This window comes from Bufo bufo, chromosome 2 (assembly GCF_905171765.1).
Source record: "Bufo bufo chromosome 2, aBufBuf1.1, whole genome shotgun sequence".
Lineage (NCBI taxonomy): Eukaryota > Metazoa > Chordata > Amphibia > Anura > Bufonidae > Bufo > Bufo bufo.
In genome coordinates this window covers 636,134,993-636,161,972 of record NC_053390.1, presented here as the reverse complement: position 1 = coordinate 636,161,972, position 26,980 = coordinate 636,134,993, and the positions used below count along the sequence as shown (strand labels likewise).

At 45.6% G+C, this 26,980-nt stretch overlaps 1 protein-coding gene across 1 annotated transcript in view; it reads left to right on the top strand.

Annotated features, from left to right (window-relative positions):
* The window catches only part of MGAT4D (MGAT4 family member D), a 229,055-nt gene that overhangs the window by 140,888 nt on the left and 61,187 nt on the right, over positions 1 to 26,980 (top strand). Inside the window, exons 6-7 of the mRNA XM_040418478.1 lie at positions 6,309 to 6,422; positions 6,737 to 6,812. Coding sequence (XP_040274412.1) covers positions 6,309 to 6,422; positions 6,737 to 6,812 — 190 coding nt within the window. The remainder of the gene's footprint in view (positions 1 to 6,308; positions 6,423 to 6,736; positions 6,813 to 26,980) is intronic.

The window sequence follows — 26,980 nt, the reverse complement described above, 5'->3', positions numbered from 1 at the left end:
TATTACATTTAAAAAAATAAGCCACTGACATTGCAGGATTTAACCACTTAATGAGTTCTTAAGGATCTGTAATACGAACCGCTAGAAACCCTATTTGCCACTGCAGAGTGTTTCAACAAGACATGATATTGTCCCCTAAAAGCAAGGCTTTGGGGTGGATGGGGGAGAATATATCTTATGGCATGTGTTGGGACATGGCACAATTTTTATTCTTATGGATTTTGTATTAATCTGTGAGGAAAAAAAAAACTATGGGGTAGATTTGCTAAGAATGGCATTTAAACTACAAATCTTCGTAAAAAAGGCCTCTGGAGTAAGGCCTTATCCACACGTCCGTGTCCATGATGACACCTGTGACAAGATGGTCAGTGGTTCATCTGTGAAGGGTACGTATGTCCCTTATTTGCTCTCCATGTGTCTTCTAGAAAATGTATTTCCAGAGCATCTCCTACCAATGTCTGTGAAAGACTGACCAAACATAGATGACAAGCTGAGTGTTAGGATGGCTCACCCCAAATGACCGTGGATATTTGCTTAAACCCGAATGTTGAATCACCCTATTCAAAAACAGTAAAGACAATTGACCTAGATAGGCAAGCACTCAAACATCATAGACTTCACGGAAATCTAATCTATTACTAATTTAATACAACAGTACATCAACATACCTAAATTGGAATAAAATGAGATTAAAAAAAATGATTAAAAAACAGTCACATCATTGAGAATGATTTCACAGAATCCGAACTCGGAGTGATCATTTCCAACCTAGAGGTGGGGGGGGGGGGGGAACACAGGCCCAGGCCCAGATGGCTTTACGGCTTCCTTTTTTAAAACATTTGCTGACCCCCTTGTTCCTTTCCTTCTTAAAGTTTTTAATAGCATCTCCCAGTCGAAGCGCATATAGTCTTAATTCCGAAACCTGATGTTTCCTGCTGTAGTAATTATCGTCCCTTATCCCTCATCAATGGTGAGATTAAGATGTATTCCAAATTATTGGCCTCCCGCTTTAATTCGGTGCTCCCGACGGTCATGCACAGGGACCAAGTGGGGTTTATACCTGGCAGGGAAGCTAGGGATAATACTAATATAGCCATTAGCCTTCAGTGGTTACTAACTCACCTGATCTTGCGCTTCTCTCATTGATACCTGGCTCTGTTTCCCTGGAAAAGAAAAATGCTTTAAGATTTTTCCTCACGGCGGCCCGAATGAATATTCCGAGGCACTGGAAGATGGATCGCGCTCCCTCTCTTTGTGAATGGGCTGGTTTTTGGTTAGCAGGGAGGAACTGATTGCTACTTCACATGATCGGGGTGATAGGTTTGAGGCAAGGTGTAGGCCCCTTCTCGATTTCATTGGTTCTCCTGAGTTTTCTATAAGTTTACAGAATCTGGGGTCTACAGCGTAAAGGATTATGGTGCAGGCTGGATTTTGAGACCAGGGGTACCAGGTTAGTGGGATAGTGGGTAAACCGGGGCATCGCACTCGGAGTGTCTCTCCCCTCCCCATTACCTTCCTCTCTCCCGTCTTCCTTTTCCTATCCTCTGTTTCTTTTTCTTTCTCTTTTCTATACTGTCTGTTCTTCGTTAATTTCTACAGGTTTACTAAGATTGTTATTGGTTCATGGATTCCTATGTCATCTTATTGCTATTAGCAGTGGATCCTGTGAGATCCTTTTAAGGTCATATACTGCTTTGACATTTCTGAACACTTTGTTTACCGGTTTGTAGCTATTGGCAGTGGATCCTGCGTGTTCTCTTAATGTTTGTATACTGATATGACATTCCTGTAAACCTTGAAAATTGTTTTTTCTGTTTCTTGATTGTTACTGACTGAGGATCCTGCGTGTTCCTTTAATGTTTATATTCTGCTCTGACTTTTCTGAAAACCTTAATAAAATCAGAGTAAACATAAAAAACAGTCACATTAAACGATCCCTGAGGATGGTCACTTTAGGGCAGGTACTCGTGTCCACTTTGGCTGAACACAAAACTGCAAAAACAAGTTCCTAATTAAAGCAAAATGGTTGTTCCAGAAAAATGTACTTCATACCACATCAGGCTTAGTCATAGGTATGTGGTTCGACCAAATTCACCGCTGGACTTTCCAAGGTTGGTACACCAGCAAGTGTGTAACTGCAGGCAGGTGCCCGTATGTGGTGTTTGTATCTGACCCGCGGTCTATGTCAACATCATCAGAAGGGAAGGATTTGTAACCACACCGAAGATATAACATGCGGATAAAGAAAACATGCTCACTGAGCACTCACCCCACCTTGTGATGTATGGTCTTCGCAATATCCTATTTGTGATCTTTGAGCAGATCGATAGAGTGGGGTCCAAATCTCATGTGGCTGTTCAGTATCCTCCGTGTGTGGCTCTCGTGAGAACCGAGGTGGAGAGTCACGGGCCTTACCTCTTCTCGCGGTACTTGCGGTGTTCGCTGTAATAGGACAGGTTGGTCGTCTCACAGCCCAATAAATATATTTGTAAAGTCTTTTATCACATGGCCATGCTTTACAAAATTATCGGGTCTGTATGAAACACCAGACTCGTTTCGTGGTCTTGCTGACCTCTTCCTCAGTGGCCAAAGTGGACACAAGTACCTGCCTTAAAGTGACCATCCTCAGGGACCTTTTTATGTGACTTTTTTTATCCTTTTTTTTTTATCTCATTTTATTTTAATTTTATTCCATTTTAGGTATGTTGATGTAATGTTGTATTAAATAAATATTAGTAATAGATTAGATTTCCATGAAGTCTGTGATGTTTGTTTGAGTGCTTGCCCATCTAGGTCAAACACAGATGACATCTGTGTTGTGTCTGTGGTTTTCACTGACCCATTGACTTCAATGGGCATGTTTCGTGTGCGACACAAACCAAAATAGAGCATGTCTACATGGTTTTTCCACTGACCCATGGTAAAAAAAAAAACTTCTGCTAAGCCCTGTCCCCTTTTCTCAACACTTAGGGGCACATTTCAGACGCTTCTGTAATAAAGCATGTGATGAAATCTCACCTTGATATTCATGATCCCCAGTGAAAAATCTCAAATTGCTGTTGCTGAGATTGAAGCGTTACTTGTAACTGTCTTCACCTTTTCTAAAGCATTACTCCCCCCTCCTCCTGTCACCCCACTAGTGACCCTGCTCCCCCCTCCTCCTGTCACCCCACTAGTGACTCTGCTCCCCCCTCCTCCTGTCACCCCACTAGTGACTCTACTCCCCCCTCCTCCTGTCACCCCACTAGTGACCCTGCTCCCCCTCCTCCTGTCACCCCACTAGTGACTCTGCTCCCCCCTACTCCTGTCACCCCACTAGTGACCCTGCTCCCCCTCCTCCTGTAACCCCACTAGTGACCCTGCTCCCCCCTCCTCCTGTCACCCCACTAGTGACTCTACTCCCCCCTCCTTCTGTCACCCCACTAGTGACTCTACTCCCCCCTCCTCCTGTCACCCCACTAGTGACTCTACTCCCCCCTCCTCCTGTCACCCCACTAGTGACTCTACTCCCCCCTCCTCCTGTCACCCCACTAGTGACTCTACTCCCCCTCCTCCTGTCACCCCACTAGTGACCCTGCTCCCCCCTCCTCCTGTCACCCCACTAGTGACTCTACTCCCCCCTCCTCCTGTCACCCCACTAGTGACTCTACTCCCCCTCCTCCTGTCACCCCACTAGTGACCCTGCTCCCCCTCCTCCCAATCCTCCTGTCACCCCACTAGTGACCCTGCTCCCCCTCCTCCCCATCCTCCTGTCACCCCACTAGTGACTTTGCTCCCCCTCCTCCTGTCACCCCACTAGTGACCCTGCTCCCTTCCTCCCCATCTTCCTGTCACCCCACTAGTGACTCTGCTCCCCCCTCCTCCTGTCACCCCACTAGTGACCCTGCTCCCCTCCTCCCCATCCTCCTGTCACCCCACTAGTGACTCTGCTCCCCTCTCCTCCTGTCACCTCACTAGTGACCCTGCTCACCCCTTCTCCTGTCACCCCACTAGTGACCCTGCTCCCCTCCTCCCCATCCTCATGTCACCCCACTAGTGACCCTGCTCCCCCCTCCTCATGTCACCCCACTAGTGACCCTGCTCCCCCCTCCTCCTGTCACCCCACTAGTGACCCTGCTCCCCCCTCCTCCTGTCACCCCACTAGTGACCCTGCTCCCCCCTCCTCCTGTCACCCCACTAGTGACCCTGCTCCCCCCTCTTTCTGTCACCCCACTAGTGACCCTGCTCCCCCCTCTTCCTGTCACCCCACTAGTGACCCTGCTCCCCCCTCCTCCTGTCACCTCACTAGTGACCCTGCTCCCCCCTCCTCCTGTCACCCCACTAGTGACCCTGCTCCCCCCTCCTCCTGTCACCCCACTAGTGACCCTGCTCCCCCCTCCTCCTGTCACCCCACTAGTGACCCTGCTCCCCCCTCGTCCTGTCACCTCAATAGTGACCCTGCTCCCCCCTCCTCCTGTCACCCCACTAGTGACCCTGCTCCCCTCCTCCCCATCCTCCTGTCACCCCACTAGTGACCCTGCTCCCCCCTCCTCCTGTCACCCCACTAGTGACCCTGCTCCCCCCTCCTCCTGTCACCCCACTAGTGACCCTGCTCCCCCCTCGTCCTGTCACCTCAATAGTGACCCTGCTCCCCCCTCGTCCTGTCACCTCAATAGTGACCCTGCTCCCCCCTCGTCCTGTCACCTCAATAGTGACCCTCCTCCCCCCTCCTCCTGTCACCCCACTAGTGACCCTGCTCCCCCCTCCTCCTGTCACCTCACTAGTGACCCTGCTCACCCCTCCTCCTGTCACCCCACTAGTGACCCTGCTCCCCTCCCCCCATCCTCCTGTCACCCCACTAGTGACCCTGCTCCCCCCTCCTCCTGTCACCCCACTAGTGACTCTGCTCCCCCCTCCTCCTGTCACCTCACTAGTGACCCTGCTCCCCCCTCCTCCTGTCACCTCACTAGTGACCCTGCTCACCCCTCCTCCTGTCACCCCACTAGTGACCCTGCTCCCCTCCTCCCCATCCTCCTGTCACCCCACTAGTGACCCTGCTCCCCCCTCCTCCTGTCACCCCACTAGTGACCCTGCTCCCCCCTCCTCCTGTCACCCCACTAGTGACCCTGCTCCCCTCCTCCCCATCCTCCTGTCACCCCACTAGTGACCCTGCTCCCCCCTCCTCCTGTCACCCCACTAGTGACCCTGCTCCCCCCTCCTCCTGTCACCCCACTAGTGACCCTGCTCCCCCCTCCTCCTGTCACCCCACTAGTGACCCTGCTCCCCCCTCCTCCTGTCACCTCACTAGTGACCCTGCTCCCCCCTCCTCCTGTCACCCCACTAGTGACTCTGCTCCCCTCTCCTCCTGTCACCTCACTAGTGACCCTGCTCCCCCCTCCTCCTGTCACCCCACTAGTGACCCTGCTCCCCCCTCCTCCCCATCCTCCCCATCCTCCTGTCACCCCACTAAAGACTTTGCTCCCCCCTTCTCCTGTCACCCCGCTAGTGACCCTGCTCCCCCCTCCTCCTGTCACCTCAATAGTGACCCTGCTCCCCCCTCCTGTCACCCCACTAGTGACCCTGCTCCCCCCTCCTCCTGTCACCTCACTAGTGACTCTGCTCCCCCCTCCTCCTGTCACCCCACTAGTGACTCTGCTCTCCCCTCCTCCTGTCACCTCACTAGTGACCCTGCTCCCCCCTCCTCTCACCTCACTAGTGACCCTGCTCACCCCTTCTCCTGTCACCCCACTAGTGACCCTGCTCCACTCTCCTCCTGTCACCCCACTAGTGACCCTGCTCCCCCCTCCTCCTGTCATCTCACTAGTGACCCTGCTCCCTCCTTTTCCTGTCACCCCACAGGGAAGAAGCTGAACAGACTCCACCGCTTATGATGGGATCCGTTCAGTTTCCGTTCGGGATCCAGTCTTTTTACCGGACACAAGTGCTGCATATGAGAATTTTTTGTCTGGTCTTTCGACAGAATCTGCATATGAGGCTCCAAACGCAGCCTCCAAGGCAGATTTGAACAAGCGTAGGCCTACGTATTATGTATTTTAGTAATGCTCACAGGTGCCCCCTCAGTGTTTGCATTTCTTTCTGGCAAAGCTACCTGGTTCTGGCCCGCAAAATTTATACCATGTCTAGTGCGGCCCCAAGACGAAAAATGGTTGGGCACCACTGCTGTAAAACACTTGGGTTCGTTGTGCACAAATCTGCGATGGCAAATTCAAAGCATATCTGTTACATGTGAACATAACCAAAAGTAACCTCTCCTTGAAGTACATAATATAGAACAAATTATCTTATTAACTTAACTTTTTTTCTTCCAGCTTTCCTCAAGAAATACAGTCTGGTGTGCTTGAGATTATATCTCCACCTTCATCATTTTACCCAGATTTCGCAACTATTAAGGAGACGTTTGGGGATTCCAAAGACAGAGTGAAGTACGCAGACTTTACACATAAAGCTATGCGATTTAGTATATTTTATGTTTAAGGCGTGGGTGTGAAGCCATTATTATTTATTAATTTCCAGTGAGCAGATATGTACCAGTAATTCATTTAAATTACTCTAATGGGGTTGTCCATCTTCTGCAGTCCGAGCGGCAGAATCCTAAATATACACAGCTAGATGCTATCATATACTTCAGTTAAAATTCCAGTTTTTTTTTTATTATCTTAGCATGGGATTTGTAATTGAACACGGAGCAGGTTAGTCAAGTTGGGCATGTTATCATTGAGACAGTTTCTTTTTCTAGGTGGAGAACAAAGCAAAACCTAGATTACAGCTTCCTTATGTTGTATGCACAACCAAAGGGCACGTATTATTTGCAGGTATGTTAGTTACTTTGAGATTTATTGTGCATGTCTGCCTGCAAGATTTCTCTTTACATATGTTATGGGTCTTCTGTCAGTATTTAATTTGTGCGATTATGTATGTTTACTACATTCCTGATTATTCTACAGTGATTTACATGTTACAATGTATTACTAAATTATGTAAATGTGTATGGATGCCTGATTACAGCACACCCGTCAAGAACCTTAACCCATTCCAGACTAAGGCTAAGTTCACACGAACGTGTGTGATCCATGGCCGTATTGCGGGCCACAATACACGGCCACAGTTCCGTGTGCATTCCACATCACGGATGCGGACCCATTCACTGCAAATCCGGAATCGCGGAACGGCCGGATGGGACCCCTCGGAAGCACTACGGAGTGCTACCGTGGGGTTACGTCCCGTACTTCCGTTCCGTAAAAAGATAAAACATGTCCTATCTTTTAGCGGAACGGGCGGATCGCGGACCCATTAAAGTGAATGGGTCCGCGATCCGATGCGGCTGAACTACGGCCGGCGATCGTGCATTGCGGCCCGCTATTTGCGGGCCGCAGCACGGGCACGGGTCACACACGTTCGTGTGAACTCTGCCTAAGATAGTTTTCACCTTCTTAACCCAGCCTAAGGCCTCGTGGCCGTTGCTGTTTTGCAGCCCATAAACCATGTTCTACATCTGTGTGCTTGTCTGCATGTTTTGTGGACCCATAGAAATGAATGCTGCGGACCAGACTCAGACCCCTATTACGGTCACGTGAACGAGGTATAATTTAGCGATTCCGACATGTGTCACTTTATGTGGTAATAACTTTGGAACGTTTTTACTAATCTAACTGATTCTGAGATGGTTTTCTGGTGGCAGTTGGGGGCGTAAGTTATAGTAAGTCCATTGGGCCATGTGAATCCCGCCCTCCTACTAAGCCCCACCTTTTCTCACCACATTAGAAAAGTGTCGAAGGTCAAAAAGTTGTAAAATATGGTGCAAATATGGCATGCACCATAATTTAGAAACATAGAATGTTTCGGCAGATAAGAACCATTTGGCCCATCTAGTCTGCCCAATATACTGAATACTATGAATAGCCCCTGGCCCTATCTTATATGAAGGATGGCCTGATGCCTATCCCATGCATGCTTAAACTCCTTCACTGTATTTGCAGCTACCACTTCTGCAGGAAGGCTATGCCATGCATTCACTACTCTCTCAGTAAAGTAATACTTCCTGATATTACTTTTAAACCTTTGCCCCTCTAATTTAAAACTATGTTCTCTTGTAGCAGTTTTTCTTCTTTTAAATATTCTCTCCTCTTTTACCTTGTTGATTCCCTTTATGTATTTAAAAGTTTCTATCATATCCCCTCTGTCTCGTCTTTCTTCCAAGCTATACATGTTAAGGTCCTTTAATCTTTCCTGGTAAGTTTTATCCTGCAATCCATGTACTAGTTTAGTAGGTCTTCTCTGAACTCTCTCCAAAGTATCAATATCCTTCTGGCGATATGGTCTCCAGTACTGCGCACAATACTCCAAATGAGGTCTCACTAGTGCTCTGTAGAGCGGCATGAGCACCTCCCTCTTTCTACTGGTAATGCCTCTCCCTATACACCCAAGCATTATGCTAGCATTTCCTGCTGCTCTATGACATTGTCTGCCTACCTTTAAGTCTTTGGAAATAATGACCCCTAAATCCCTTTCCTCAGATTCTGAGGTTAGGACTATATCACAGATTTTTATATTCTGCTTGTTTTTACGCCCCAGGTGCATTATCTTGCACTTATCAACATAAAATTTTAGTTGCCAGGTTTTTGACCATTCCTCTAGTTTTCCTAAATCCTTTTCCATTTGGTGTATCCCTCCAAAAACATCAACCCTGTTACAAATCTTTGTGTCGTCAGCAAAAATACACACCTTACCATCGAGGCCTTCTGCAATTTCGCTGATAAAGATATTAAACAATATGGGTCCCAGAACAGATCCCTGAGGTACCCCACTGGTAACAAGACCATGGTCTGAATATACTCCATTGACTACAACCCTCTGTTGTCTGTCCCTCAGCCACTGCCTAATTTTATTCAACAATATGGTCCAAGCACAAAGACTGCAATTTATTGATAAGCCTTCTATGTGGGACAGTATCAAAAGCCTTACTAAATTCTAGATAAGCGATGTCTACTGCACCTCCGCCATCTATTATTTTAGTCACCCAATCAAAAAAATCAATAAGATTAGTTTGACATGATCTCCCTGAATAAACCCATGCTGTTTTTCATCTTTCAATCCATGGGATTTTAGATGTTCCACAATCCTCTCCTTAAGTATGGTTTCCATTAATTTCCCCACTATTGATGTCCGGCTTACTGGCCTATAGTTCCCCGATTCCTCCCTACTACCTTTCTTGTGAATGGGCACAATATTTGCTAATTTCCAATCTTCTGGGACGACACCTGTTACCAGTGATTGGTTAAATAAATCTGTTAATGGTTTTGCTAGTTCACCTCTGAGCTCTTTTAATAGCTTTGGGTGTATCCCATCAGGCCCCTGTGACTTATTTGTATTAATTTTAGACAGCTTCCCCTGTAAAGACACATGCAGCAAAAGATTCATTAGTCTTCCTCCTTCCTCCCTAACTGAGGTCCTTTTATTTCATTTTCCTTTGTAAAAACTGAACAGAAGTATTCATTGAGGCAGTCAGCTAGTTCTTTATCTTCTTCCATATACCTTCCTTTTGTTTTTAATTTGGTAATTCCTTGTTTTAGTTTCCTTTTTTCATTTATGTATCTGAAGAATATCTTATCGCCTTTTTTCACTGACTGAGCTAATTTCTCTTCTGCCTGTGCTTTAGAAGCTCTTATAACTTGCTTGGCCTCTCTGCCTAATCTTATAAATTTGCCTGTCATCCTCGTTTTTTTATTTTTATAATTACTAAATGCTATCTTTTTGTTTTTAACCCCTTCACGCAACATCACGTACATGTACGTGGGGGAATGTGGTGCCTCACCGCATCCCCACGTGCATGTACGTGATCGGCTTTCACTGTCAGCGCAGGGAGCGAAGCGCTGAAGCTTCAGTGAAGCCGGCGTGCTGGGGTTGCTAGGCAACCAGAGAAGCCGGCAGGAGCTGTATCTGAGCTCTGACCCGCCCGCGATCGCTGTGATTGGTCCATTACTGCAGAGGGACCAATCGCAGCGCATCGGGGCAGGTAAGGGGGGGTTAGGGAGGGACTATGTGCTTCTCCTTCTCTGATCGCCCCAATTCCTGTCAGGGAAGCGATCAGAGAAGGAGAAAGTGTGAAAATATTCCCGACCTATGACGAGTATACTCGTCATGGAGCACTGCTACTTAGCGCGCCATGATGAGTATACACGTCATGGCATAAACTGTCACCATGTCTGCAGACATGGTGACAGCGCTGAGATCCCGGCTGTGACACACAGCCGGGCACCTTGGGTCAATGCCGAGGGGGGTCCTGTGAGCCCCCCATGTCGGCGATCGCTGCAAACCGCAGGTCAATTCAGACATTTAGTATGTCTAAAATAACGATTTTTTACCCTCCCTGCACCCCTGAATGATGTTATGTGGGCGGGTGGTGCAGGGGGGGGTGTCGCAGGCGGTGCGGAGGTGCGGTAAGGTGCTGGAGGCGGGCGGTGCGGCAGGCGGGATCGCGATCCCCCGCCCGCCTCCCCTTCAATGATTGTTGGTGTCTAGTGGGTATACCAGGGTGCCAGCACATTGCTGGCACCCTGGTATAAACGGCTGACATCTGCGATGCGATGTCAGCCGTTTAACCCTTTCCATATAGCGGTCCGTACGGACCGCTGTATGGAAAAGGTTAACAGCGCAGGGAGCTCCCTCCCTCTCCCATCGGGGGGCTGCTGTGCCTTTGCAGCCCCCCGATGGGAGAGGGAGAGAGCCCCCAGAGAGCCCCCCTCAGCCCTGTGCTTACCCTTCCCCGTCTGCGCAGTTCTGACCAGTACTGAGCAGACGGGGAAGGTTCCCATGGCAACAGGACGCCTCTCAGGCGTCCTGCTGTCCATGGTGCTGAACAGATCTATGCTAAAAGGCATAGATCTGTTCAGACAAGTGTAAAATACAGTACAGTACAATATATATTGTTCTGTACTGTATTATACAGACATCAGACCCACTGGATCTTCAAGAACCAAGTGGGTCTGGGTCAAAAAAAAAGTTAAAAAAAGTGAAAAAAGTAAAGTTTCAAAAAAACACATTTATCACTGAATAAAAAAAAATAAAATAAAATACACTACACATATTAGGTATCGTCCGTAACGACCTGATCTATAAAACGGTCATGTTACTTTCCCCGCACGGTGAACGCCATAAAAATAAAAAAATAAAAACTATGAGGAAATTGAAATTTTGCCCACCTTACTTCCCAAAAAAGGTAATAAAAGTGATCAAAAAAGTCGCATGTACGCCAAAAAAGTACCAATCAAACCGTCACCTCATCCCGCAAAAAATGAGGCCTTACATGAGACAATGGCCCAAAAAATAAAAAAACTATGGGTCTCAGACTATGGAGATACTAAAACATGATTATTTTTTTTTGTTTCAAAAATATTATTGTGTAAAACCCTGATAAATTATAAAAAGGTAGACATATTAGGTATTGCCATGTCCGTAAGAACCTGATCTATAAAACTACCACATGACCTAACCCCTCAGGTGAACACTGTAAAAAAAATTAAATAAAAACGGTGTCAAAAAAGCTATTTTTTTGTTACCTTACATCACAAAAAGTGTAATAGCAAGCGATCAAAAAGTCATATGCACCCCAAAATAGTACCAATCTAACAGTCATCTCATCCCGCAAAAATGATACCCAACCTGAGACAATCGCCAAAAAACTGAAAAAACTATGGCTCTGACTATGGAGACACTAAAACATGTTTTTTTTTTTGTGTCAAAAATGATATTATTGTGTAAAACCTAAATAAATAAAAAAGTATACATATTAGGTATCGTCACGTCCGTAAGAACCTGCTCTATAAAAATAGCACATGATCTAACCTGTCAGATGAACGTTGTAAATAATAAAAAATAAAAACAGTGCCAAAACAGCTATTTTTTGGCAAATTTTCCATTTTAATTTATTTTTTCCCATAACAAAGCAAGGGTTAACAGCCAAACAAAACTCAATATTTATTGCCCTGATTCTTTAGTTTATAGAAACACCCCATATGTGGTCGTAAACTGCTGTATGGCCACACGGCAGGGCGCAGAAGGAAAGGAGCGCCATATGGTTTTTTAAGGCAGTTTTTGCTGGACTGGTTTTTTTGACACCATGTCCCATTTGAAGCCCCCCCGATGCACCCCTAGAGTATAAACTCCAAAAAGTGACCCCATTTTGGAAACTACACCCCTCAAGGTATTCAAAACTGATTTTACAAACTTTGTTAACCCTTTAAGTGTTCCACAAGAGTTAATGGCAAATGGAGATGAAATTTCAGAATTTCTATTTTTTGTTACTTTGCCTCACAAAAAAGTGTAATATAGAGCAACCAAAAATCATATGTACCCTAAAATAGTACCAACAAAACTGCCACCTTATCCCGTAGTTTCCAAAATGAGGCCACTTTTTTGGAGTTTCTAACCTAGGGGTGCATCAGGGGGCTTTAAATGGGACATGGTGTCTAAAAACAATCCAGCAAAATCTGCCTTCCAGAAACCATATGGTGTTAATTTCCTTCTGCGCCCTGCCGTGTGCCCGTACAGCAGTTTACAACCACATATGGTGTGTTTCTGTAAACTACAGAATCAGGGCCATAAATATTGAGTTTTGTTTGGCTGTTAACCCTTGCTTTGTTACTGGAAAAAAAATATTAAAATGGAAAATCTTCCGAAAAAGTGAAATTTTGAAATTTAGTCTCTATTTTCCATTAAATCTTGTGCAACACCTAAAGGTTTAACAAAGTTTGTAAAATCAGTTTTGAATACCTTGAGGGGTGTAGTTTCTTAGATGGCGTCACTTTTATGGAGTTTCTACTCTAGGGGTGCATCAGGGGGGCTTCAAATGGGACATGGTGTCAAAAAAACAGTCCAGCAAAATTAGCCCTCCAGAAACCAAACTGCGCACCTTTCACTCTACGCCCCGCTGTGTGGCCATACAGTATATGGGGTGTTTCTGTGAACATCAGAGTCAGGGCAATAAAGATAGTCTTGTTTGGCTGTTAACCCTTGCTTTGTTAGTGGAAAAAATGGGTTAAAATTGAAAATTAGGCAAAAAAATGAAATTCTCAAATTTCATCTCCATTTGCCAATAACTCTTGTGCAACACCTAAAGGGTTAATGACGTATGTAAAATCAGTTTTGAATACCTTGAGGGGTGTAGTTTCTTAGATGGGGTCACTTTTAGGGAGTTTCTAGTCTAGGGGTGCATCAGGGGGCTTCAAATGGGACATGGTGTAAATAAACCAGTCCATAAAAATCAGCCTTCCAAAAACCAAACGGCGCACCTTTCACTCTACGCCCCGCTGTGTGGCCGTACAGTAGTTTACGGCCACATATTGGGTGTTTCTGTAAACGGCAGAGTCAGGGCAATAAAGATACAGTCTTGTTTGGCTGTTAACCCTTGCTTTGTTAGTGGAAAAAATGGGTTAAAATGAAAAATTAGACAAAAAAATAAATTCTCAAATTTCCTCCCCATTTGCCAATAACTCTTGTGCAACACCTAAAGGGTTAATGACGTATGTAAAATCAGTTTTGAATACCTTGAGGGGTGTAGTTTCTTAGATGGGGTCATTTTTGGGTGGTTTCTATTATGTAAGCCTCGCAAAGTGACTTCAGACCTGAACTGGTCCCTAAAAATTGAGTTTTTGTAAATTTCGGAAAAATTTCAAGATTTGCTTCTAAACTTCTAAGCCTTATAACATCCCCAAAAAATAAAATATCATTCCCAAAATAATTCAAGCATGAATTAGACATATGGGGAATGTAAAGTCATCACAATTTTTTGGGGTATTACTATGTATTACAGAAGTAGAGAAACTGAAACTTTGAAATTTGCTAATTTTTAAAAAATTTTGGTAAATTAGGTATTTTTTTGTGCAAAAAAAAAAATTTTTTGGACTTCATTTTACCAGTGTCATTAAAGTACAATATGTGACGAAAAAACTATCTCAGAATGGCCTGGATAAGTCAAAGCGTTTTAAAGTTATTAGCACTTAAAGTGACACTGGTCAGATTTCCCAAAAATGGCCTGGTCCTTAAGGTGAAAATGAGCCCGGTCCTGAAGGGGTTAATGATTTTGGCCACTTCTGCTGAGTACCACAGTGGTCTCTTCCTTTTTTTGCTTTTACTGACAAGCCTAATGCAATTATCTGTTGCCTTCAATAGTGCCACTTTTAAGTAGTCCCATTTCTCCTGGACTCCATTGAAACTGTTCCAATCTGATAGGGATTCGTATACCGCTAATATAATTTTAGAAAACTTTTTTTTTTTGTGTGGTGTGAATCAGTCACTGTACTTATAGTAAACCGCACTGACTGGTGATCACTAGATCCCAAGATTTCCCCTACAGTAATATCAGATACCAAATTCCCATTTGTGAATACAAAATCTAAAATGACCTCCTTCCGGGTTGGCTCCTCAACTACTTGCTGTAGAGATAATCCCAGTAGGGAATTTAGAATATCTGTACTCCTGGCAGAACTAGCTATTTTGGTTTTACAGTTTACATCAGGAAGATTAAAGTCTCCCATAATGATAACTTCCCCTTTAAATGTCATTTTAACTAGTAGATCATCTAATTCTTTGACTTGGCTAGGTGGTCTATATATCACACCTACACAAATTACCTTATGATTATCAAGCTGCAACGTAACCCAAACTAACTCTAAATTGGTCTTGCTAACTTGTATGAAATTAGATTTTATGCTATCTTTCACATACAGCCCCCCCCCCCTTTCTTGCCTTCTTGGTCTTTCCTATATAGAGAGAACCCTGGTATTGTTATATCCCAGTCATTACTCCCATTGAACCCTGTCTCAGTAACAGCCACTAAATCTATATTCTCAGATGCTATTATAGACTCAAGTTCATTGATCTTATTCCCTAAACTGTGAGCATTTGTAGACAAGACTCTGAGCTTGTCATTTCTTAACCTATATGCTACTGGCATCTTCTGGCATTGTTCCGGGGGCAGTCGGACTGCTGGATTATCACTCTTTTGCCCCCCTTTCCTAGTTTAAATGCTTCTTGGCAAATACTTTGAACTGTTCACTGAGGACATTCGTTCCCTTGAGAGAAAGATGCAAACCATCTGTCTTGTACAGTTCTTTTCGATTCCAACGAGAGCTAACATGAGACACAAAGCCAAACCCTTGGTTCAGGCACCATTCACCAAGCCATAGATTGAATTCCTTAATGCGCATCTGCCTGTCATGCTGAAGGTTATGCACAGGCAAAACTGCAGAGAATGAAACAGTCAATGCAACCTCCCGTATATCATTTCCAAGTGTGTGAAAAGCTTACTTCACCTTTGAAAATTGCAAGCCAGATCATTTGTCCCAAGATGGACAATAACATCCAACTCCCTTTCTTGCTTTGCTTGCCTAACAATATTAAGGATACGTCTTCTGTCCTTGCTAGCGCTAGCACCAGGGAGACATCTCACAAAACCATTTTCCTCAAACTTCACACCTCTTATGATAGAATTGCCCACCAACAGCTGCTTGCTATCAGTCCTCACCTTATCCTTTTTGTCTTTGGCTGCAGTCTTGCATACTTTACGCTGCGTTCAGACCTGAGCGTACGGGATGGAGTGCTCTGTATGCGCGATTTTATGCGTGTTTACAGACGCGACTCCGGAACAAGCGAACGCCCATTGTCGCGCGTTCCCGGAAGTCTATGTACGGGAACGCGCGACAAGACGCCCCAAAGAAGCTCCTGTACTTCTTGGGGCGTCGGGCGTTTTACAGCGCGATCGTACGCGCTGTGAAACGCTCAGGTGAGAACCATTCCCATAGGGAAACATTGGTTCTTGCCTGTTGAGCGTTTTACAGCACGTAGGAACGCGCTGTAAAACGCTCAGGTGGGAACCCAGCCTTAGGCATAGGAGATGATTGTTCCTCACCCACTGTGCTTGAACCATCCTCCGTGTTGCTCTTGCGCTCTGAAAGTACTGCAAATGAATTATGGAGAGCCACAGACTGTGGGACATGTCTTCTATCAACAACTCTAAGTCTCCCAGAACCTGCAGTAATCCATCGTCCATTTCTAGGGGGCCTTTGTGGCAGTGGCATTGCAACATTACCAGCCTAAGTTTGTTTAACAGTTAATTTACAAATCTCAGATTTCAAAAATGCAATTTTCTGCTGCATTATGGAGAGCAGTCTACATATCAGACAGCAGCCATTTTTTTACACCATGAACACTTTAGTAAATGCTCCTCCAAATTTCTTTGTATCACTCTTAATTTGATTTAACTATTGAGCAACAGTTGCAGTCCATAGCAGTTAAAGGGAACCTGTCACCTCAAAAATGCATCTACACCCGCCAGCAGTACCTCATAGTAGCCCGCAGCCTGTTAATCATATTTTATCCTGTTGTCCGATGCTGCCCAAGTTTAAAAAAACACAGTTTTATTCTCTATCAGCGCTATAGTGCCGGCCAGCTTGAAGTCAAGGTAACCACGCCCCCTCTTGCCTGAGAGTGACAGCCTGCAGTTCGCCGTGATTTCCAAAGCCTCACGCATGCGCGGTGCGCTCTGTACTTGCGCGCGATCCGATCTCCTGCTGCCGCTGTTAGCTGGGTTTCAGCTGACAAGCATGTTTGTAATAGCCATCACACAGCCATTTTTAGAACTGAATGAAGTCAATAGGGCTATTGACATGTCTTTTTTTAACGGCCAGTTAATGGCAGCTGTCAAAAAATAGGACATTTCAGTTGGACCATTGAAATCAATGGGCCTGTTTTTAACAGCTGTGTAGACATGAGCACAGGTCCTGCTGCCTCGAGTGCAGGGCGAGTGCTCCACTGTGTGCAAGTGGATGAGGTAAGTATTTTATTTATTTTAGGGAGACAACTGGGGCCATAATATATGGGGGCACAACTGGGGTTTAATATCTATACTGGGGCACAACTGGGGGGTCATTATAACTACTGGGGGCACAAAGAGGTGCATTTATTATACTGTTTTCAGTGCCGTTTTTTAACAGCTGTTAAAAATGGATGCACAAATGGTTAAAAATTACCATGAGAAACTGACAGTGTGTTTGTAAGGCTACTTTCACACCTGCGTTCGGTGCGGATCCGTCTTGTATCTGCACAGATGGTTCCGCACCGATAATGCAAACGCTTATATCCGTTCATAACGTATTGCATTATTCATTAAAAAAAAAAAGTCTAAGTCAAAACGGATCCGTCTTGACTTAAATTGAAAGTCAATGGAGGACGGATCCGTTTTGAATTGCACCATATTGTGTCAGTGAAAACTTATCCATCCCCATTGACTTACCGTAGATTGTAATTCAGGACGGATCCGTTTGTCTCTGCATCTTCAGGCGGGCACCAAAACGCTGCAAACTGTGTTTTACTGTCCACCTCAAAAGCGGAATACAGGTGCAATGGAGACCAAACGCAGCCAAATTGATGCATTCTGAATAGATCCTTATCCATTCAGAATGCATTGGGGCTGAACTGATCCGTTTTGGGCCACTTATGAGAGCCCTGAAACGGATCTCACGAGCGGACGCAGAAACGCTAGTGTGAAAGTAGTCTTAACAGCCATGTGAATGCAGCTGTAGTGTAGGGACACAGGTTTTTAATATATGTTATTAGGGAAAGAAGTTTTTGTCTTCTTAGCAAAGCTCTAAGGAGAAGACGCCAGTGTGTAACATGCAGATGCTTCCAGCGCATCTCCTCACTAGCTCAGTCCCTGACTATGGACATGTGGCCTAACAATCACTGTCAATCATCCTGCTTATGTGACTGGGTGCACACAGACATCTTTAGTGCTCAGTAAAACGCTGAAGACTCTCCATAGTAACACTCAGCCACAGCTTCGATACTGAAACAAGAAACAGTCACACTTCAAGGTTCCTGCATAGTCACCTTGCCTGGCCCTGTTATAAACGTAACACCTTTTGACTAATTCTTTAACTTTAAAGGGGAGTTTTACGTATTTCTTCCTCAGCGACGCAGTGCCTTCACCTAAATCTTGATAGGAGCCTGTGAGGTATGCAGGAGGATTTATCTCTTCTGCCAGGAATAGACTCAGGAAACCCCCGCCCAGCTCAATACACACAATACACTATAAGATGATATGCTCACAAAGAAATGTTACATGAAACTACAGTATATACAATTTAATGTTTAATGATTTTGGTAAAGTTACAAGTTAGCAATCAATAAAGAAATTATTATATTACAGTATATAATTTTTCTCCCCCCTAAATATGAGATCAGAACTAATGGGATATTTAGATGAGACAAATGGTACTGACCAAAAAGATGTTGGCGCATGTAACAAACTGTAGGTGCACTCAGGAGAGACTTTTAAGAAAACCTAAGTAGTAACTTTCACTACATCAATAAATGGATAATATTCTGTTTGGCCTTATTCATCAGTGTCCAGAGGCAGGGGTGTAACCGTTTACTCACTCTTCTGTTAATCTAGGGATCAGGCCTTGGTTTAGGCCTCCAGTAACCAGCATTATTATCTAGTAAATAGTTCATGAAGAGAAGGATGCTTTTAGGACAATCACTCTGGGATGACACTCCTCTCAGGAGGTCCACTGGAGTAGATGAATTGTCGAGCCTTGGCTTAATAATTTTCCTTTCTCTTTTAATAAATAGGCGTCTTTGGCTTTACTCGTCTAACTGTGGATTGCTGCTTCTCAGTAATCATCCATTGCAAAACCAAAATGTCAGTTACTTGTACAACCACTCATGATAAAAAGCGTTTCAGTCGTTTATTGATCTTCCTCAGTAACATGAGACTGTAGGATTCCCTTTAAATATAAGTGTATTATATTTAGTTTTGTTGAGACATAGAAACATAGGGGGTCATTTATTAAGACCAACCATTAAAACACTGGTCTTAACCCCTATATCTGGCTGTGGATCTTCTGAAGTTAAGAACAGTCGCCGGCCTCTTCTTAAATGGATTCTGTCACCAGATTTAACCCTATTAAACTAGCTGACATTAGCGATGTGCTAATGTCAGCATTCAGCGCAGGCGCGGTGAGGAAGCTAGCAGCCTGCAAGCGTCTTTCCCTCACCGCGCCTGTGCCAAATACTGAATGGCGCAAGAGTCCACCAGAGCACAGGGCTGGCAGACAGATGCGAGCACTGCCTGGCCCTGTCAATCAGGACTTGGAGGGAGGCAACAAAGGTGGGAGAACGGAGCCTCTAGGAGCAGGAAGCCCCCCCCCCCCCCTTCCCCTGTTCCTAGAGGCTAATTGGCATATTATAAAAGTTAGATTTCTGGCGTAACGGGGGCATAGATAAAAGTAGGAATAGGCTGGTTAGGTTTAGCTGACATTAGCACATCGCTAATGTTAGCTAGCTTAATTGGGTTAAATCTGGTGTCAGAAACCCTTTAACTTCCAGTGCCAGTCTAATTGTAAGACAGCTTCCTTGTTGCCTTACATTTAGACCTTTTTCTACGCCTAAAACATTTTCCCCACCCACACCATGCCAACTTTTTTAGACCTGACGTAAGCAGGGAAAAGTCTCAGATTGTGGCACAAATAACCTTTGCGCTATAATCTGTGTCAGAAATTTTGGATTTATTTCTGGATAATAATTGACCCCCATAGATACCTAAGTATTTTCTCTGTATATTTTTCTTCATTTGCGTTTCATGATTATCATGACTTAATACAACTGTGTGGTCTGATTTAAGGAGGTTTTTTTTACGTTATTTTTTTAATTCTGTGAATCATATTGAAGGCACTTTGGTTTCACCTCAGCCACTCTGATTAAAGGGAATGTACAATATATTTAATGAATGGAACTAAACATAACCAGAAGTGCACTGAGAGAATCAGTGTGTGCTTTTTAATTTTGCTACTTAAGCTACTCTAGTTCAATAAAAAAAAAATCCCATTACATGGTGCCCTCCTGTTCATTTTATAAGCTGCAGATCTGCTAATTCTTAGGCTTCTTTTCTGCCACTCAAGATGGCTACACCACTTTTCAGACTGTCTGATACACACTGTGCCTTTTGTAACCCAAGACACTCCCTACTTGTCGAGGCTTGGATTCACTGCCCATGTGAGTAGTGCTGATTAATCTGTGGGCATGAAGAAGAGTTTTGGGCTACCATATGCACAGTGTGCATCAGGCAGTCTGAGAAGTGGTGTGGCCATCTTGGGTGAAAGAAAAGGAGCCCAGGAATTGGCAGATCTGCTGCTTCAAAGATGAAAAGGAGGGCATCAGGTAAGTGCTCTGTTGCTTCCAAAGTTGATGTAAATTTCCATTTCATCACCATGACGGCCACACAGGAGGTTGACCCATGACCTCTGTAGGGGCAGGAACAGAGAAAAGGTTAAATTGCCCCCTCCCACCTCCGTTCCCCAGTGTTCCTGTCCCTACTGAGGCCAGGGGCAGAGAAGAGTCTCCCTGCGTGTCAGGGAGATGAAGAGGAAACTATCCCTTTGCTTTTTTATTTTTACTTTATTAGGATGTCCGAGGACGGTCTCCTACCTTAGCTCCAGCGGGAGCTCCCCAGCCCGCCGGCGGCCGAGTGCTTATGCTGGGCTGGGGGTATCGGGAGGACTCGTTTCCGGTTCTTCCAGAGCCTGCTCCCGGGCCGCAGGATTCCTCCTCTCCCCCGGTGGGGCGGACAGTGCAGCGGCCGGCGTGCGTGCACGCTGAAGTCTATCATTAATGACGTCACTTCCGGGTCCCGGTCATGTGACCAACCCGGAAGTCTTCATGGACGGGATGGAGCGGTATAAGAAGCGGGCAAGCCACGGCAGACGCTGATCTGAGGTCTGAGTAAGTACCAGTTATTCCACTGGCACCCCCAGCATGTCGGGTCCTGAGCCGCAGGTTTATTTGGAGCCTGATGCCCCCATACTGCCTCCCGTAAGTTCCCCTGGTGGGACCCCTATTACCTAAATTGTTTAACTTGCTTGGTAATCCTCCTCTTGTCTTCCCTGACGGCTCTCCTACATTTTAATTTTTTCATATCCCCAGGTTAAGGAGGCACAGAAAAAGATTAAATAGCCTTCCCGCTGTTTAACTTGTTCAAAAAAATTACCTGAGGGATATGCGAAAAAGTTGTGCAAAGACTGTATTTCAGATGTAATCCGCCAAGAACAGCCCTCTTTTATTGAAAGCATCCGTTCAGTGGTTCAGGAGGAGCTGAGAGCCGCCAGGTCCTGGGTACCTGATCCCCAACCTCAACCAGCTAAACGGCCGAGAATAAGAGATTTTTCTTCTTTGGATTCAAACATGGAGGATGAGGCCTCCTCCTCCAGACCGTGGGAGGAGGACGCCTCCCTTTCCGAAGGAGAAATTTCGGAAAGTGATAGGAAATTCTATTTTTCTGCTATGGAGATGCACGACCTATTAAAAGCAGTTCGTGCCACCATGGAGATTGAGGAGGCCCCTAAAACTCATTCCATCCAGGACAATATGTTCGGGGGGCTGAGAGTAAAAAGGGCAATGGTATTTCCCATAAATGAGAACATCAGAGACATGGTGTTGGAAGAATGGTCCGAACCGGAGAAAAGATTGGGAATATCCAAAGAATTCAAAAACTGTTTAGTCTTTGATCCATCTCAGTCTAAACTATTTGATGAAACCCCAAAAATAGACGTCTAGGTGGCTAAAGTAAATAAAAAGACTGCTTTGCCATTTGAAGACGCTGCTCAGCTTAAAGACACCATGGAACGCAAAGCCGACGCCCTTCTAAGAAAATCATGGGAGGCATCCATGTACGGGCTCAAAACGAATATAGCGGCCACGTCTGTGGCCAAATCCATGTTCCTGTGGTTGAACGAATTGGAGAATCACTTAAGGAACAGAACTTCTAGGAAAGAAATCCTTCAGTCTTTACCACTACTGAAATCTTCTACAGGGTTTTTAGCTGACGCCTCGGCCGAATCCATTAGATTCAGCGCCAGGGATGCGAGTTTATCTAATTCTGCTCGTAGAGCGCTATGGATGAAGTCCTGGTCTGGGGACAAAGCCTCCAAGATGAAGCTCTGTTCTATCACCTTCTCAGGGGAATACGTATTTGGCCCTGTCTTAGACAAAATCCTAAAGATTCCAACTGAAAAGAGTATGTTCTATAAGAGAGGCGATGAGCCTCTTGGGCCTTCTAACTTCCTGCATCCCCTCAGTAGAATGGGCTCAGGCACATTACCGTGTCATGCAGAGCTGGATTCTGAATCGGTGGAACAAAAAATTAGGATATTTAGACCACAGGTTGCGGACCCCAATGATCCGTGAAAATATCCCTATCCTGGTGGAAAGTGGAGAAAAACTTGTCCAGGGGAGTCCCATGGAGCAGATCCCCATCTGTCACAATCCTCACGGACACCAGCAACTCAGGTTGGGGGGCAAAGGTCGGGGACCGATACTACCAGGGCTCCTGGGGAAAAGAAATGTCCAATTTCAGGGAACTGTACGCTGTCTGAAAGAGCCTGAATGCAGCCAGGGAGCTTCTAGAGAACCGCCATGTAAAGATCCTATCGGACAACATGACAACTGTCTCTTACCTCAGACACCAGGGAGGTACACGCTCAAAAAGACTCCAGAGCATTGCGGAAGAAATATTCTCCTGGGCAGAGAAAGAAGTGAGATCCATCTCGGCAGTCCACTTGAAAGGCTCTCTGAACCAGGAAGCAGACTTCCTCAGCAGACGAAAAATAGACCACTCAGAGTGGTCATTGAAACAAGAAGTGTTCGAGACGATAACCAGGACACGGGGCCTCCCCACGATAGACCTATTCGCCTCAAAAGAAAATGCAAAACTAAGAACATTTCTACTCGCTGAACCCAAGAGACCACCCCTGGAGAATCGATGCTCTATCACTGACTTGGAATTGGGGCTTGGCATACGCCTTTCCCCCTCTCCCCCTGATTCCGATAATAATTCAGAAAATCATGGAAGGGAGGACGACTGTTATACTGATCACACCTTTCTGGCCAAAAAAGAGCTGGTTCCCCCTACTCCGGAAACTAGCAATAGAGGAACCCTGGAAGTTACCACCCATCCGGGACCTTCTTAACCAAGGTCCCATCCTTCACTCTCACCCAGAGTTCTTCAAGCTCACAGCCTGGATCCTAAAGGTCGCCATACTGAAACACCAAGGTCTTTCTGACAGAGTCTTTTCTACAATGAAATACTGTCGGAAAAAAGTGACATCAGCAATATACCTTAAAATATGGAAAAGGTTTTGCTCATAGTCTGGAGAAACAGGACCAAACCTCAGGGAACCTAACATTCAGAAAATCCTTGACTTCCTACAGAACGGCCTGGAGATGGGGCTTACTCCCTCTACATTGAAGGTGCAAATCTCTGCACTTAGTACCTTCTTTGACACCAGTCTAGCTGATCATAGGTGGATTAAGCGGTTTATCAGAGCAGCAATCAGGCTGAGGCCCTCTCTAAGATCCCGTACTCCTACCTGGGACCTAAACCTAGTCCTTAACGCACTTATTCATCCTCCCTTTGAACCCCTGGAAGACTGCACAATAAAAATACTCTCTTTAAAGACTGCATTTCTCATAGCCATTACGTCAGCCAGGCGGCTGGGAGAGATACAAGCACTCTCCATAAGAGAACCTTATCTCACCACCTCTGATGACAAAATCATCTTAAAACTAGATCCGGGATTTATGCCCAAGGTAGTCTCCAACTACCACAGAAGTCAGGAAATCATCCTCCCGTCCTTTTGCGACAAACCAAGAAACCAGAGGGAGAGTGACTTCCATACTCCTTGACGTCAGACGCACTGTACTGAGATACCTGGAAGCCACAAAAGACTTTAGAAAATCTGACAGTCTTCTCATCCAGTTTGCAGGAAAGAATAGGGGCTCGAAGGTCTCTAGGTCATCCATTGCCGATGGATTAAAGATACCATCTTTCTCTCCTACAAGCTTCAGAACCTAGATCCACCCATGAATGTTCGGGCCCATTCTACTAGAGCAGTCTCCACCACCTTTGCAGAAAGAGCAGGAGCTTCGCTAGATGACATAATGTAGGGCGGCCACCTGGTCTAGCATACACACTTTCGTCAGACATTACCGCTTAGACTTATCCAGGTCGTCTGACCTTTCCTATGGACGCAAGGTCCTTCAAGCGGTTGCCCCCCCCCCCCCCCCCTAAAATGTATAATTTTATAATTCTCCTGTGTGGCCGTCATGGTGATGAAATGGAAAACCGGAATTAGACTTACCGGTAACTTTGTTTCCATGAAATCACCATGACGGCCCGTTCCCCCCCCCCCCCCCTTTTTTTTTTGGTATGAAGTAATACCTTGTGTCTCCCCTTCGGGGTATGATGTAATACCTTGAATATATTTCTATTTATGATTCTGGCACTCAGTAATCTTTGAAACACTGGGGAACGGAGATGGGAGGGGGCAATTTAACCTCTTCTCTGTTCCTGCCCCTACAGAGGTTATGGGTCAACCTCCTGTGTGGCCGTCAAAATTACCGGTAAGTCTAATTCCGTTTTTTTTCTTGAACCAGTGTTGCTTTAAAAAATTACCTGGGGGTTGCCATGTTGGATTCACACACACGTTTCCTGCATTTTCTGTATGAACACTTAAGTAGGGTGTGTGCTTTATTGCAGATTTAATTAATCAGAGTTAGGCCTCATGCACACGACCGTTGTGTGCATCCGTAGCCGTTGTGCCGTTTTCCTTTTTTTTTTGTGGACCCATTGACTGGGACTCCGATCGGAACTCTCCGCTGCCACCAATGATCGGGGGGGGAGAGGGGAGGCCGCACACTGGCCACCAATGATATTAAAACAATAGAGAGCCCCTCTATTGTTTTAATATCATTGGTGGCCAGTGTGCGGCCTCCCCTCTCCCCCCCCCCCCCCCGATCATTGGTGGCAGCGGAGAGTTCCGATCGGAGTCCCAGTTTAATCGCTGGGGCTCCGATCGGTAACCATGGCAACCAGGACACTACTGTAGTCCTGGTTGCCATGGTTACTTAGCAATATTAGAAGCATCATACTTACCTGCTGCGCTGTCTGTGACCGGCCGGGAGCTCCTCCTACTGGTAAGTGACAGATCATTAAGCAATGCGCCGCACAGACCTGTCACTTACCAGTAGGAGGAGCTCCCGGCCGGTCACAGACAGCGCAGCAGGTAAGTATGATGCTTCTAATATTGCTAAGTAACCATGGCAACCAGGACTACAGTAGTGTCCTGGTTGCCATGGTTACCGATCGGAGCCCCAACGATTAAACTGGGACTCCGATCGGAACTCTCCGCTGCCACCAATGATCGGGGGGGGGGAGGGGAGGCCTCACACTGGCCACCAATGATATTAAAACAATAGAGGGGGGGGGGCGCACACTGGCCACCAATGATATTAAAACAATAGAGGGGGGGAGGGGAGGCCTCACACTGGCCACCAATGATATTGAAACAATAGGGGGGGGGGAAGGCGCACACTGGCCACCAATGATATTGAAACAATAGAGTGGGGGCCAGGGGGGGCGCACACTGGCCACCAATGATAATACAATAGAGGGAGGGAGGGGGGGCCGGGGGGGGGGGCTGCACACTGGCCACCAATTATAATACAATAGAGGGAGGGGGGAGGGCCGCACACTGGCCACCAATGAGATTCAAACTGGGGAGGGAGGGTGGTCTGCTGCCTGGCAGCCCCTGATCTCTTACAGGGGGCTATGATAAGCACAATTAACCCCTTCAGGTGCGGCACCTGAGGGGTTAATTGTGCTTATCACAGCCCCCTGTAAGAGATCAGGGGCTGCCAGGCAGCAGGGGGCAGTCATGTACACAGTTCGTAGGATAGTCTAACTTGAAGCGTCCCCATCACCAATGGAACGCCTCTGTGTTAGAATATACTGTCGGATATGAGTTTCACGATCTAACTCAAATCCGATGGTATATTCTAACATAGAGGCGTTCCCATGGTGATGGGGACGCTTCAAGTTAAAATATACCATCGGATTGGAGAAAACTCCGATCCTATGGTATATTAACTCCTGACTTTACATTGAAAGTCAATGGGGGACGGATCCGTTTGCAATTGCACCATATTGTGTCAACGTCAAACGGATCCGTCCCCATTGACTTGCATTGTAAGTCAGGACGGATCCGTTTGGCTCCGCACGGCCAGGCGGACACCAAAACGACTTTTTTTTTCATGTCCGTGGATCCTCCAAAAATCAAGGAAGACCCACGGACGAAAAAACGGTCACGGACCAACGGAACCCCGTTTTGCGGACCGTGAAAAAATACTGTCGTGTGCATGAGGCCTTAATGGACAGAGGTGTGAATAGACTCATTGGGAGGAGAGTGTTTACAGCCCAGAGACAGAGCCTTATCTGTTATCTGTGTGCATTGTCTCATCATCTATAGGCTAAGTACAATAGACAAAGGCCAATTAATTGAATTACCTCCCTGCTAATGAGATGTCTCTGACCATGGCCCAGTTGCCACAGCAAAGCTAATATGTGAGCTGCAGAAAACAGGAAATATTAAAATAAGTTTTGTATGTGGATATATGAAAATGGAAAATATAACCAAAATTATGTTTATATTAAAACCCTCATTTAAATCTTGTAAATTTCTGACGATGCCCTTTTTAAGATACAGACACAAATGCCATCCTAGACAATGACGCAAAACATTACTCCCACTGTTAAGAGGTTTATCATGATATCTGTTCCTGAGTGGAATCACTTTCCCCTTTCAGCTTCTGCCTGGATTAAACAGCATGTGATTTGAAAGGATTTAGATATCGCTGTGACAGTTTCTACATTTTTGGCTCACACACTCCCCCATGTCCCCAAGAGACTTGGGCGTCTCTCAGGACGCCAGCCAAGGAATCGAATAATGCCACAGTTGAAAGATAAGAATAAAAGCAGGCAATTCACTCTACCATAGACTAGGTCAAAATGTGCGTTTAGATTTTATCAGACCTCGAGATAACGAAAGACTGCTATTGATGTTACCTTGAGATGTGAAAGAAGCCTTATTATTCT